Raw genomic sequence first — 13,013 nt, 5'->3', positions numbered from 1 at the left:
ATCAGGCCGCTCAGAGCCCTGTCCAACGTGGTCTGGGATGTTTCCAGGGATGGGGCATCTCCCACCTCTCCGGGCAACCTGGGCCAGGGGCTCACCACCCTCAGTGTGAAAAATGGCTTCCTTATATCGAGTCTAAATCTTCCCTCTTTGAGTTTAAAGTCATTACCCCTTGTCCTGTTGCAACACGCCCATTGCATTGCCTGCTTTGGTTCGCCCTAATTTGACATTACGCAGCTATATATTATACCTTCAGCATCAGTTTCAGCAGCTTCAGCTGTCTCCTCTTCCACCTTCAAAAACGAAAAAAGCCATTTTAAGGAGCAAAAGACCTGCTCCATCAGTAAAAGAGCAGACTTCGCAGCTTGACTGGGTGCCCCATATCCCCACAGCCATTCCCCAGCTTCTCAGCTGGTTCAGTCCCAGCATTTTAGGGTGAAAGAGTCTCTCCCGTGGTGCAGTTACTGCTGCTGTCTCATGTTCAGAGACGCGGGCGTTTCAGTGGGCAACATTCCCAGTGCCCATCCCAGTCCCTGCTCCTCGCCAGGGCGCTGCGTCCCCCGAGACGAGCTCTGAGCCCACGGCGTGCACTGAGCAGCAAGAGCTCGCTGCAGACCTGAGCCCAAGCAGGGAGCAATGACGTACCTGTACAAAAGCACTCTCGAGATCACTTATCTCAGCTTCTTCCAGCTGCTCAAACCTGAGGGCCTCCTCTGTGAAGTAGACTTCATCCACACCCTCATCAGCGGTGAGACAAGGCGACAGGAGCAGGGGTCTGGATGGGACAGATCAAGCAGGGACAAGCGCCTGAGCTCACTGTTGTCCTTTCTGAGGTTAAGCACTTTGCGGATGGGGGGGCATCACAACAACGGGGGACACATGACGTCAATGGGAATGGCATCACGTCAATGGGGATGGCATCACATCAACAGGGGACGTATCACGTCAACAGGGGATGGCATCACGTCAATAGGATGGCACCACGTTAACGGGGCACACATCACGTCAATGGGGGGCACCACATCAATGGTGATGGCATCGTGTCGGGGTGTCATCATTGATCACACCAGCAGGGGACACATCGTGTCAACAGGGGAGGCATCACATCAATGGGAACGATGCACCCCATTGCTCGCCCAGTTTCGGGGAGCACTGCTCCTCCAGCTACGCCGCAAGCCCCATTGGCAGGCGAACAATACCACAGAAATCCTAGTTCAATACAGTAGTGATGCTGCTTGGGCTAAAAGGGACTTGCAAAAAAGTCCTATGTGGGAGACCAGGTGAGAGGTGCATTAGATAATGCAGGGCATTGCATATGCATGAGCAAAAATTGCATAAGCAGAAAGATACAGGCAGTATACTTCTCCTGCGGTGCATAATAATTTTCATATAAATAAAATTTGCCAAATAAAAAGCTGAGAGCCTAATTTCCAGGCAGGGCTGTCCCGCAAGCACCATCCGAATCCCACTTTGCCCCTGCAAGACACCACCAGGACGCTTAATTCCCATTTTCCTTCAGCAGCAAGCGCAGACCCCAGCTCCGCCATTCTGACAAAGGGGGCTCACAAAACAGATTTCCTTGGTTTAACATAACTTTACAACTGAAAAAAAAAAAAAAAAGCCTCATCATGTTCGTTCTTTGTGCTTATCTCCTGATTTGCTCTTTTCCTGGTGAGAGAAGCAAAGTGAGGATTTGGGCTAATGAAAAAAGATTTTAGGGCAGCAAAATGCATGAAAATTGAAAAAAACCCATCTTTCTGTATTCTTGGGAGGTCCTGAGTCAGAAGATGTATGTAACAAGCAGGGGATAGTTTTTCTTTTTTATCTCCATGTCCTGAAAAACTGTTATTTTCCAAGGTCTTTTAAAAATGATTTTAAATAACTTTCCACCTTTTTTTTTTTTTTTTTAAATTAGGCTCCCTTCGAATGCAATCAATCATGGGTCTTTTCATCCTAATCTAGAAAACCTGTTGCAGTGTCTTTTCCCATAAACAGACCAATACATCAAAGGATGGAACCGCACATCATTCACCCTGCAACCGAAGCTCAAGTTTCTATAGCGGAGCTCCAGGAACAGATTTTGATGAGATAAAAAGAGATGGTTTTAACACTGAATAATCACACGTTTTCCACTTCTTCCTGAAAATCTAGCTACTTCAGCAGAATTAACAGAGGATAATATTTTAGCACTAGGTAATAAATCCCTAAATGCTTATCTGACATGAAATCAGAGCAAACCACTAAACTAAGCAAAAAGATTTTTCTGAATACAATCTAGACCAAAGTCACCACCTAAACCAGCTGACAATAACTCGACTATTTGCTACAACAGGCGAAAAAAAAAAAAAAGTAAAATTCTACCTACTTGTATTAAGTAGCCTTTGCAGGTACAACACATAATCCTGTCTTTAAATTCAGCTCCGTAACACTCATAATAATCCCAAGTGCCCTGCGTTATTGGATATGGTTTTAAATAACGTGGACCTTCTCCGGGGGCTGGTCCCCGCTCCCGAGGAAGGCACAAGCCGCAGCTCCAGCTTGGCCGAGCTGCCGGACCCGGCGGGAGGGGAGGGCCGCGGGCTGTGGCTGCTACGGGCGGCTGCGGTGGAGATGGAGCCCGTGTCTCTAGGAGACGCTTGCCTGTCACCAGGTGCCGCGTCAGCAGCGAGCCCTGGGCTGAGCCAGTTTGCGAAAGCATCCTTCCCCGAGCGCATCCCTCCCCAGCGCATCCTTCCCCAGTGCATCCTTCCCCAGTGCATCCTTCCCCGAGCGCATCCTTCCCCGAGCGCATCCTTCCCTGAGCGCATCCTTCCCCAGTGCATCCTTCTCCAAGTGCATCCTTCTCCGAGCGCATCCTTCCCCGAGCGCATCCTTCCCCAGTGCATCCTTCCCCAGCACATCCTTCTCCGAGCGCATCCTTCCCCAGTGCATCCTTCTCCGAGCGCATCGCTCCCCGAGCGCATCCCTCCCCAGCGCATCCTTCCCCCCGAGCGCATCCTTCCCCAGTGCATCCTTCTCCGAGCGCAATCCCTCCCCAGCGCATGCCTCCAGGACCCCATCCCTCCCGGAGCGCATCCCTCCAGGACCCCACCCCTCCCGGAGCGCACCCTCTCCCCAGCGCATCCCTCCCGTCTGCCGGCTTGGGGAGCTCCGCTCTGCCGAGAGGCGCTCCCTCCTCCCCTGGTGCCTCAGCATCTGCGGCTTGGGAATGCAGCTGAATACAACATTGTGTCCACGCTGGTTTCCAACAAAGCCATAAAGGCAGTCACTCACCCCTACACTCTCCTCCTCCTTCTTCTCCTCCTCTTCCTCCCCCTCCTCCTTCTTCTCCTCCTCCTCCTCCTCTTCTCCTCCTCCTCTTTCCTCCTCCTGCTCTTCCTCCTCCTTTTCCCTCCTCCTCCTCCTCCTCCTCCTTGGCAGCGCTCAGGGAGCACGACCACAGCCTGGGAAGAGAAACTCATGAGGTGAAATCCAAAAAGTATGGCTGAGCCTCACAAGAGGAGCACTACCAGTCTCTGCAGCCCCTTCAGCAGAGGTGTTCTCCCGCCACCCCCCAGCCGACACCTCGCGGGGGACACACACGCTCGGGCACACTGGTCACAACGCTGTTTCACAGCCCCTTTGTGTCTGTGGCCCCAGGCGGGTGGGAGGAAAAATGCGAAACAAGTTTGGGAATGCAAAACCAGAGTCCTCGAGCCTTCAAATTCCCCCTTGCAGCACAGAGAGAGGATGTGCTTAGGGGTCACTTGTTGCTGATTTTGACCAAAATGAAATCCAGCCTCCAGGACAGGGCGTGCTTGCTGCCCACAGCTTCTCAGGCTCAGATACTAAGGGGGAAAAAAAAAATCCGAAAAATATTTTTCTAACATGTCCAGTGTTTTCTGGCTGAGTAGAAGAGAGCTCCGCTGAGCAAATGTGGCTCCGGGCATCACCCGTGGCTCACTTGCACCTGAGCAATTGCCCACGTCGGAGCCCATGTCGCTCACCCTCCCCTGCACATGTGCTGGGCACAGGGAGCATTTTGGGGGGCTCCCAAACCCTTTGGGAGCTTGCATGCCCACCCCCTGATGCAACGCAGCCCACTCCTGGCTCTGAACGCATTGCCCCAGCCCCTCGGGAGGACCTCAGCAGGGGTTCTTCTTTCTTTTGGAAGAAGCAGGGTGAATTATAACAGAGAAGACTACCATTTCCCAATGTCGTGATGGTTGCAGGCACAGCTGATAGGACCGAGGTCCAAACTGTCTCACCTTAGGGCCAAAATCTGCTCAGGGAAAGCCGAAGCAGACCATGCTTCAGCTGTCTTCTGCAGGGCGTCATGAAGCATTGCACTCATGGCTCTGCCACTCCAACACCACAGAGTCTTCAACACCAGAAGGAAAGGCTGTTTTTGCTCAAATGCTTTTTGGGTCCTTCGGGTGTCCCCCTCTTTGGAAATGGGTGCCCTCGGCTTGCCCCCCATGCCAGCTCCAACCACCAGCACTGGCAAGGAGGGATGCCCAGGGACATGCCTGTCCCCTCCCATGGCCACCACACTGGTGGCCAGAGGGGCACACAGAGCTGCCCATCAGCAGCATCTCCTTCTACCTGTTTTCTTCTTCCTGAGGCTCCTCCTGTATGGGGGGAAGAGGGATGAGCATCTGCCACCAGCTTGGCCTCACGACCCCAGGCCATCATCTCGCACGTGGCTTCATTAATCCAGTCATCATTGATCTCTTCCAGGACAAGGTCGGTCTCCTCGGGTTCCCCAGGGACAATATGAACTGAAACATGAACGGGGGAAAAGGGAGGCGATGAAGTGAGAGGAGCCCGTTTTCGAGACGCCAGGGGTAGGGCCAGGGCAGATCCCACATTTTAGCTGCTCTCAACGCGGAGCTGCCACCATGTGCCAGGGCTGAAGCACCTCTCAGCCTGCACAGACCCACGCACGCCACCGGCACCCCGAGCTGTGCCAGATGGATGCCTTGGGCACTTTTGCCAAGGAGAAAGAAGAAAATCCACCACTTTGTGCCAAGTGCGTCCAAAGACCTATGAAAACTACTACCCTTTGCATGCAGATGCTTGGCTTCCCTATGTGCGTTAGCACCTCCACCAGCAGACGATTTGGCCTGTCTCCAGGCCACATTTTGGCTCTCCTTGCAAACAGCAGCGGCAGCGGGAAGAGCCCAAAGCCTTTCCCCTTGCCAACCCTGAGCGAAACGCTGTGCTAGCACAGCCCAAGGGCCCTTGTTTTGCAGTGCAAGATGCAACCCAGAGCCCACCTTGCAACGCCGCGAGCAACACGCCGCGTCTGCTCTGAACGCTGCCTTGGGCATGGCGTAGGAAGCATCCCACGCACCCCACGATTTCCCAGCGTGGCTGGGGGAAAACCCACGGCGGGTTCCTGGGGAGGCTGTCGGACCAGCTGCAAAGTGAAGAGAGCGGGTCCGACCTCGGAGCGTGGGTGAGGACCAGCCTTCTCCATGTCCCAGGGGTACCCATCCTACCGCACCAGGCACACACCGGAGAAACAGGAGGAGGAAGCACATCCGCATACCGTAAAACCAGTTTATTTTGAGGTCTGCCTGACAACAAATCTTACACGCCTGCAGCAAAGCTAATAGGAAACGTGCAAATTCAACTACAGAAAGGCAGGAAACCCACCCCCGGTCGGCTCTGTGCTGTATTTACCCTCCCCACAGTGCCCATGCTGCCTTTAGCCTCTTCCCTCTCGATCTCCGTTAATTAAAATGCAGGACAGCAATGAGTGAGATGGCTTTTAAAACATGCCACAACTTTTGGATGCATTATATGAAAACAGGGCAAATACTAAAATTGTAGGCTGGTACCAGCGGGGTCCATTAAGGACACAGGGATGGGGCTCGGGGTGGTCATTTGGCTGCCCAGATCGTCCTGAAGAGATGCAATGAGATGGTGGGAGACCTTACCGCGATCTTTCAATATATCAAAGGGGCTTATACGAAAGATGGAGAAAGACTTTTTGCCAAGGCCTCTTGTGACAAGACAAGGGGCAGCGGTTTTAAACCCAAAGAAGGTAGATTTTGATCAGAGATAAGGGAGAAATGTCATATAACGAGGGCAGAGAGACAATGGAAGAGGTTGCCTGGAGAAGCTGGGGATGTGCCATCATTGGAGGTGTTGAAGGTCGGGTTGGACAGGCCTTTGACCAACCTCATCTGGTGGAACATGTCCCTGCCCACGGACAGGATCATCTCTGAAGGTTCCTCCCAACCCAAACCATTCTGCCATTCTAAGGTCTGTACTAAGAACCGGGGGTGTAGGGGCTCTCACCCCATCCAGCCCAGTGTGCCGGCACCAGCTACACCTGCCCGCACGCCTCTGGGCTGGAGACAACCCCTGGGATCCCCTCCCTGCCGGGACACTCCTGCCACCACCACCAGTGCTGCACCCAAGGAGCCATGAGCTTCAGGAGAGAGCAGCCATAGCCAGGAGTAAGGAGAGTTTGGGGTAAGTTCTCCCACAAGGAGGATCTGAGCAAAGGCTTTTAACCATTAACTCCTACCTGTTTGCCTAGAGATGAACCTCAGCTGCCTGCATTTGCTGCTGCAAACCAGAGCCCTTTCCACTTGCTGGGAGAAAACACTTACTTAATGGAAGAAAAGCAATAAGAAGCTGATAAGAGCTTAAAGAGCTTTATAGTGTTACACCTTGGAGGCAGAAGTCGGCTAAAAGACACCTGCGGGCTTCAGCCGGAGGTCTCAGAGGTGAATATTTGGATGCTGGCGAGGGTGTTGAGAGGGCCAGGAGTGTTGGGAGGCTGCAGCAAGAGGCTTTCTGCCTCCAAAGTGTCCTGAGCGATGCTTTTCTACCCTCCTATAAATTGCAGCTCCTGTCTCATAGACATTATCCTGCAAAACCAAGAGCTCCGGTTCCCTGAGCCAAGAGGGAGCCGGGACAGGGACAGCCCTGGGACCAGGGACACGCAGCCAGCCTCGCGTCCCCGCTGCCCCAGCTGGGAAGGAGCTAGAGACCATTTGCGGATTGCCCTTTGCTTCTCCTCCCCAGCTGCGCCTTTCTCCTCGGGCTGGCCCACCACCTTCTTCGTTTTCCATTTGTTTCAGAGGCGCTAAGCCCCTTTGCCCCCTGAAACAAAAGGAGAAGGAAAACATTAATGAGCGTGCTGACAGTTTGGTGCCGGGCAGATCTCTCCCTCGACCCGATCTCTCCCTTCCTCAGGCAGATTAAGGGACCTTGAGACGCCTCGAGGCACCAAAGTGCGCCGTAACAGGGGCCAGCCACGCACAAAGGGTGCATCTGCCCTGCCCGTGCAGCAGCATCCCGCTGGTTTTGCCTCTTCCCAAGGCCCACAGCAGTGCTCAGGCATCCAGTTTGTACAAACACCTGGAGAAATGCCTTCCAGCAGGATTTCCCGCTCCAAGAGCCCACCAAGCGGCTGCTGTCTCGGCGGGAGCGACCTCCCAGCCTGCACCCGGAGGGATGCACAGCCTCCGCATGCTGCAGCGGGTCCCTGCTCACCTCAGCAGCTCCCACAGCCTGACCGACTGCTCCTTCCCAGGGAGCACGCTTGCACGGGGTTGTGACACCTCCCCTGCTGGGTCCCATCCATGGAGGCATCTGCGGCTCCCAGCTGGGCTCCCCGTTTTGCTCAGCAACCTGCGACGTGGCTGGCATGGGTAGACAAGCTGGGCTGCCCACAGAGCTGGCCCGTGTCCCCCTCCATGGGCAGGCAAGCAGCGGCATGAGCCCCACATCTTCCTACAACCGTGCAGACTCGTACCTAACACATATAATCCCAGGATTTTGTTTTCCTGAGGTACCTCCCTAGACATCTCACACCAGGCTCGGCAAACACCCTCCAGCTCAGCAGCAAACGTGGCAATGTGGGTAATGACGGCGGCAGGTTTGAGTTCCCTTGTAATCCTCTGATCAGATCCTGCTGGCTTGGCAAACATCTTCTGGCACAGCTCAAGGACAGAACTTGGTATCACCACTAACCTCAAAACCTGGGACCCGAGGATGTGGGATGCTGGAGAAGCTCCCACCGCCTGAGCTCTCCCTAGTCCGTGCCACAACCCCAGATCTGCTCCTGCTTCTCAAGCGGCAACAGCCCCTCAGAGCTTCCCAGGGGGATTCCAGGGGGTCCCTGCTGGCAGCCACAGCAGCCCAGGGGATAAAAGCCACCAGCAGGTCCTCATCCCAATAACCGCTTTCTGACCTTGGCAAGCTAACCGAGATGGAGCAACTACTTACTTTCTTCCACGGGACTCGAGGTTGCTGCGGCCACTCCCTGCCAGGAGGGAAAGGGAAACATGAGACACTGCCCATTTTGAGTAAACCTAAATTTTTACCCTAAACGCCCCATTTGCAGTAAACACTCCCCTTTTACCCTAAATTCCCTGTGTGATTTCTAGGGGCATGTCAGATGGCTTGGCCATGGGCACGAGCATCCCTACGTGCGGCGGTAAAGGGCAAGGAGCGCATCAGTGAGCTCTCCCAGGGGCCAGGGAAGGAAAGGGGAGCGTGGAAAGCTGCTGCTGCTGCTTCTCCTTAGAGCTGGACACAGACACCACCTGTGCTACACCGAAAGGCAAGGAAACAGCAAAGAAAACACACACTACGAGCTCTCTCTTGCTGCTTAGAGGCCAAATCCTGGTTTTCGCCAGCTAGACAGGTCGTGGGGATTTGTTTTCTCAAAGGAGCTGTGTGACAGGACAAACCACAGCAGACCCCAGCACTGATATGTAGTGTCACCGGCGGGGCAGGGGATGCCCTCCCTGCTGGGGACGTGGCATTCGCATGCCCTTTGCCTGTCCAGGAGCCAGCGTACCTGTGTGTCCTGCTTCTCCCTGGTCACCGGCTGTGGCATCACCTTCTCCAAGCCCTGAACGAACCAGGCAAACATCCTAGTGACCAGAAACCGCTGTTAGACCTGGCTGCCGGTGCCTTTGCTCCCACATCACCATCCCTCTGGCCACAGTACCCAGGCAGAACGTCCCACCACGGTTACCTGCTGCCGTCCCCAGCCAGCGACGGAGGGATGAGGGTGGCCACCGGCTCCGGCTGCTCCTCAGCCACTACTGGCTCCACTGCTCCTGGGAGGCTCTGGGCAGCCGAAACGCTGCTTTTTGACTTTGCCTGGGTTTTAGTCCCTTTTGTGCCTGCTCAGGTTTATTTGGAAGGAGAAGGCGGGTAGGCAACGCGGTGGTCATCTTATAAATTGTTGGGGAAGGGAAGAAAGCGAGGAAGGGTCACCTCCCACAGAGGGACGGGCTTGGGGCATCTCCCTGGCAGCTTCTCCCCCGGGGACCCAGCCTGGGACAAGGACACGGGCAGTTTGGGGACAGATGTGGCGTGGTGGCAGTTCCGTGATGCCAGGACCCGGCGTGCCCACCCCTCTCGGCAGTCAGTACCCCAGGGCACGGGGATGGAGGGCAGCCCCCAGTGCTGGTGCCTGCCTGCACCCAGGTTCTCGATAGCAGAGCGTCCCCTATGGAAGGATCACCCAGGGAAGGGGGATTGCTCACCTCCTGCCACAGCTTTGCCCTTCTGCTCCCTCAGCTCCAGCTGCAGAGAGACAGAGAGAGGGACGGATGGATGGATGGATGGATGGATGGATGGATGGATGGATGGATGGATGGATGTGTGGATGGGTGGGTGGATGGGTGGACGGATGAGTGGACGGATGAGTGGACGGATGGGTGGATGGTCTGTGGCCCCACATCACCCCAGGCAGTCATGTCCCCCACCCCAAGGGGACCCATGTGCAGTCTCACACACCCTCCACTTGATGATTTCAAGGGTCCTTTCCAACCATGAAGATTCTATGATTCTGTGAAAACTGCCTCCATTTCATTGACAAGAACCATTAAACCCAGACCCCAGCGGCATTGTTGGCACCAGCGGGTCCCATATGGAGGGTCCCCCTGGTGTGCAGGCAGGTTGGGGAGCGCCAGCACAGCACCCCGAGGTCCCTCTTGCACTCTGCTAAATTTCCCCTGAAGTTTCCCCCCACCAGGGTCCCAGCCAGGACATGCAAGAAGAAGGGGAGTCTGCTCCGCTGTCACCTCTGCCCAGCAGCTCCCCTGTCTCTCCGGGTAAGGCAGTGCTCACCTCTGGCTTTTTCGGCGTCTCCGGCTGTGGCACAATCCTCTCGAAGCCCTGCACCAGCCAGCTGAGCACCCGCGCTCCTGCCCTGCGGGGAGAGCATGGTCAGGGAGCTCATCCTGCACCCCTCCTGCCTTCCCGCGACCCCCTGCCAGCCTCCCCAAGGACCCACCACTCCTCCAACATGGTATCTGAGCCAGCCTCCGGCCCGCAGCTGCCAGTCTCCGACCCGCCGCCGTCCAGCTCGTCCTCCTCGGGATCAAAGGGGGTTATCTCTGCAAGGAGAGTGGTGCTGTGGCGGCGGGGGAGAGACGGGACCTGCACTCCTGGGAGCTCCGGGTCCCCCCATCAGCGGTCTCAAGGGGCCAACAGCGCCAGCATCACCAGCCGGGGAGGTAGGACGTGGAATGTGGGAGACGCAGAAAGGGCCCCCGGCTCTCCTTACCCAAAGCATCCACTTCCTCGTCCTTGAGGATCTGGACCTCCGTCTGAAAAGCCAAACAGACTGTCACCTGCCCGGCAGCCGACGGGGGGGGGGCTCATCCTGCTGTGTGGGGAGGGAAACCTGCCCTTTCCCCAGGGATGGATGAAGGCAGAACCCCCAGGGGCAGGTTTCATACTCCCAGTTAGTGCTGGGGGAGTAATAGGAAGGAAAAGACAAGGAGAAGGTAAAAAGAGCTAGGAGCCCAAATATGCCAGACCTTTGCCCAGATCTGTCACCTACCTGATCGGGAACGTCGATGCTCATCTCGAAGCTCTTCCCGAGCGCCTGCAGTGTTCCTGGGGCCGGAACCGGCTGGGGAATCACCTTCTCCAGCCCCTGGGAGAGCCAGGAGAGTACACTGCTCCCCACGCTGCCAGGGAAGGGGGTGAGTCAGGCTGGGATCCCCCATCCCAGGCATCCAGCCCCCAACTGAAAGCAAAATCCCCAGCAAAGCGTGTCGCACGCTGGAGGGTGCAAGTGCAATACCTCTCAAACACAGAGCCTTGGTCCTCGGGGACCGCAAATCCCACTTTCTTTTCCGTTTCTTCAGTGGCAGCAGGGAAAATAAAAGAAAGCTCCCATCACTGCTCCGCCAGCCCCCCGGCGTGCCGGGCAGGAGGGGGACCAGCTGGTAAAGTGACGCCGGTCCCCTGCCCGAGCCAGCGCGTCCCCCGCTGAGGGGGCTTACCCTCGGTGCGTGCGTGGGCAGCAGCATCCCCAGGGCCACCAGCCTTTCGTGTCGGTGCCTTCAGGGTAAAAGGCAGAGGGTGTCAGAGGGTGAAGTGCAGGGGACAGTGTCCCCTCTGCAAAGGCAGCTGCAAACCCCAGGGACTCCCCATCCCTTCTGCTGCCTCCCAGCAGCTCAGAGCTGGGAGTGCATCCTGGCCCCCATCGTTCCTGGGGATGCTGTGGAGCATCCCTGGGTACCGCAGCACCAGGGCTGGCCATGGAGGCACCAGGCGTCTTTCCACCCAGTTCATGGTACCCCACAAACTGGGTCCCTGCTCACCTTAGCCGGCTCCGGGTCCCGCACTGGGGCCGGGGGGATCTCCTCTGTCAGATGAGGCACCGGGGGCTGGGGAACCACCCGCTCGATCCAGCCCAGCATCCCTCCGCCTGTGGGTAGCCAGGAGGGGTCTCTGGCCAGCAGCAACGGTGCACGCTGCCCGGGAACGCTGGGTGCACCAGACGCTCAACGCTGTACTCAGGACAGCCCAAAAAGGTCCTCAGTGTCCTTCCGTTTCCGCGTCCTGCTTGGGAAACGCAGCACTGCAGCGCAGCCGGACCAAAGCCGGCTCAACCCTTGGCCCATTACTGTTACTGTGAGCAAACTACACCGCCCATTTTAAGCTTGCAGGCTTAGTTAAACTTGCTTTTCCTAAACGCAACCACTCTTTTGGGGTTTTTTTTTGCACAGCCCTCCACAGCTAGGGCCCCACAAGGAGAAGTGCTCGTGAAGCCCCAGAGACAGATCCCAGGAGCTGTGATGCTCTGCTCAGGGTCCTCGATGCTCCCCCTCACTTCTCATCCAAGGGCTGAAAAACAGCAGCAATTTGCGTGGAGTTTGCTCATGAACAAGATCAAGTCCTGTGAAATGTGCTTAACTGATTCGTGTCAGTGTGGAACAGTGTTAGGGCCACAGGGTGAAGTGTGACCTTTGATTGTTTTGTCTGTCTGGCCGCAGACGAGACGGTGTGTCTGTCATGTCTGTGTTTTGCAGGAGCCACCTGGTGAACATTCTAGAATACCAACTTAAACCGGACCTGTTGTTATCTGCATAGTGACCTGTAAGAGGGGGGATACACCCATTTTTGGCAAGGGCCAACCATTTTAGAGGCAGTTATGAATATGTATTAGTATAGGAGATATAAACCAAAAATGGGGTCTGTAAGGTGTGTGTCTTGGTTGGGCAGAGACCCCCGGCACACCCAGCGCTGTTTGCTTGCCTTTATTCCTTTAATAAATTATAAATTCTAATTGGAATCCTGTTTGCGATTAAATCATTTATCACAATTTGGGGGCTCGTCCGGGATGGTCTTAGTTCCTGAATTCTCACTTGATCTAGGAGGGGCGCCCCACCATTAGGTGGCTCCTGATCAGGTCAGGTCGGGACTAACGCCATCCTGAACCTGAGTAAAGGCAAGCAAAGAAAAGATTTTGATTTTTATTTTTATGAGCTCCCTTGCCGGCTGCAGCAGTTTATTTTACCTGTAATTCTGCGCGCGAAGATCCAAACGAAGACGACGGAGTCGTAAGTATTTAAAGTGTATACCGTTCGGTTGGGTGGGATTCGGTTGCCTGTGTGTAAGAGTGTGATTGAGACGGAACCTGGTTCCGAAATGATTGTGGAGGTCTTCTAACCGCGGTTCCAATCTCCCGCGAGGGACTTGGCCGGTGAAGGACCGAAGCGATTCCTATAGGATTCGTGGGTGGGTGATAGGTCCTAAAC

At 55.6% G+C, this 13,013-nt stretch overlaps 1 protein-coding gene across 1 annotated transcript in view; it reads right to left on the bottom strand.

The window, feature by feature from the left end:
- Positions 1-11,672, bottom strand: part of CNGB1 (cyclic nucleotide gated channel subunit beta 1) — a 29,744-nt gene extending 18,072 nt beyond the window's left edge. The window contains exons 1-14 of the mRNA XM_063333178.1: positions 11,574-11,672; positions 11,150-11,310; positions 10,805-10,934; positions 10,526-10,568; positions 10,253-10,355; positions 10,087-10,168; positions 9,501-9,540; positions 8,984-9,134; positions 8,804-8,879; positions 8,227-8,263; positions 4,582-4,757; positions 4,245-4,357; positions 643-772; positions 231-290 (exon numbers count right to left, since the gene is read on the bottom strand). Coding sequence (XP_063189248.1) covers positions 231-290; positions 643-772; positions 4,245-4,357; positions 4,582-4,757; positions 8,227-8,263; positions 8,804-8,879; positions 8,984-9,134; positions 9,501-9,540; positions 10,087-10,168; positions 10,253-10,355; positions 10,526-10,568; positions 10,805-10,934; positions 11,150-11,310; positions 11,574-11,672 — 1,401 coding nt within the window. The remainder of the gene's footprint in view (positions 1-230; positions 291-642; positions 773-4,244; positions 4,358-4,581; positions 4,758-8,226; positions 8,264-8,803; positions 8,880-8,983; positions 9,135-9,500; positions 9,541-10,086; positions 10,169-10,252; positions 10,356-10,525; positions 10,569-10,804; positions 10,935-11,149; positions 11,311-11,573) is intronic.
- Between the last annotated feature and the right edge of the window lie 1,341 nt (positions 11,673-13,013).

Source organism: Chroicocephalus ridibundus, chromosome 4, assembly GCF_963924245.1.
Source record: "Chroicocephalus ridibundus chromosome 4, bChrRid1.1, whole genome shotgun sequence".
NCBI classification, from domain to species: Eukaryota; Metazoa; Chordata; class Aves; order Charadriiformes; family Laridae; genus Chroicocephalus; species Chroicocephalus ridibundus.
The sequence above is the reverse complement of the archived record's forward strand: the minus strand, read 5'-3'. Positions and strand labels throughout refer to the sequence as shown.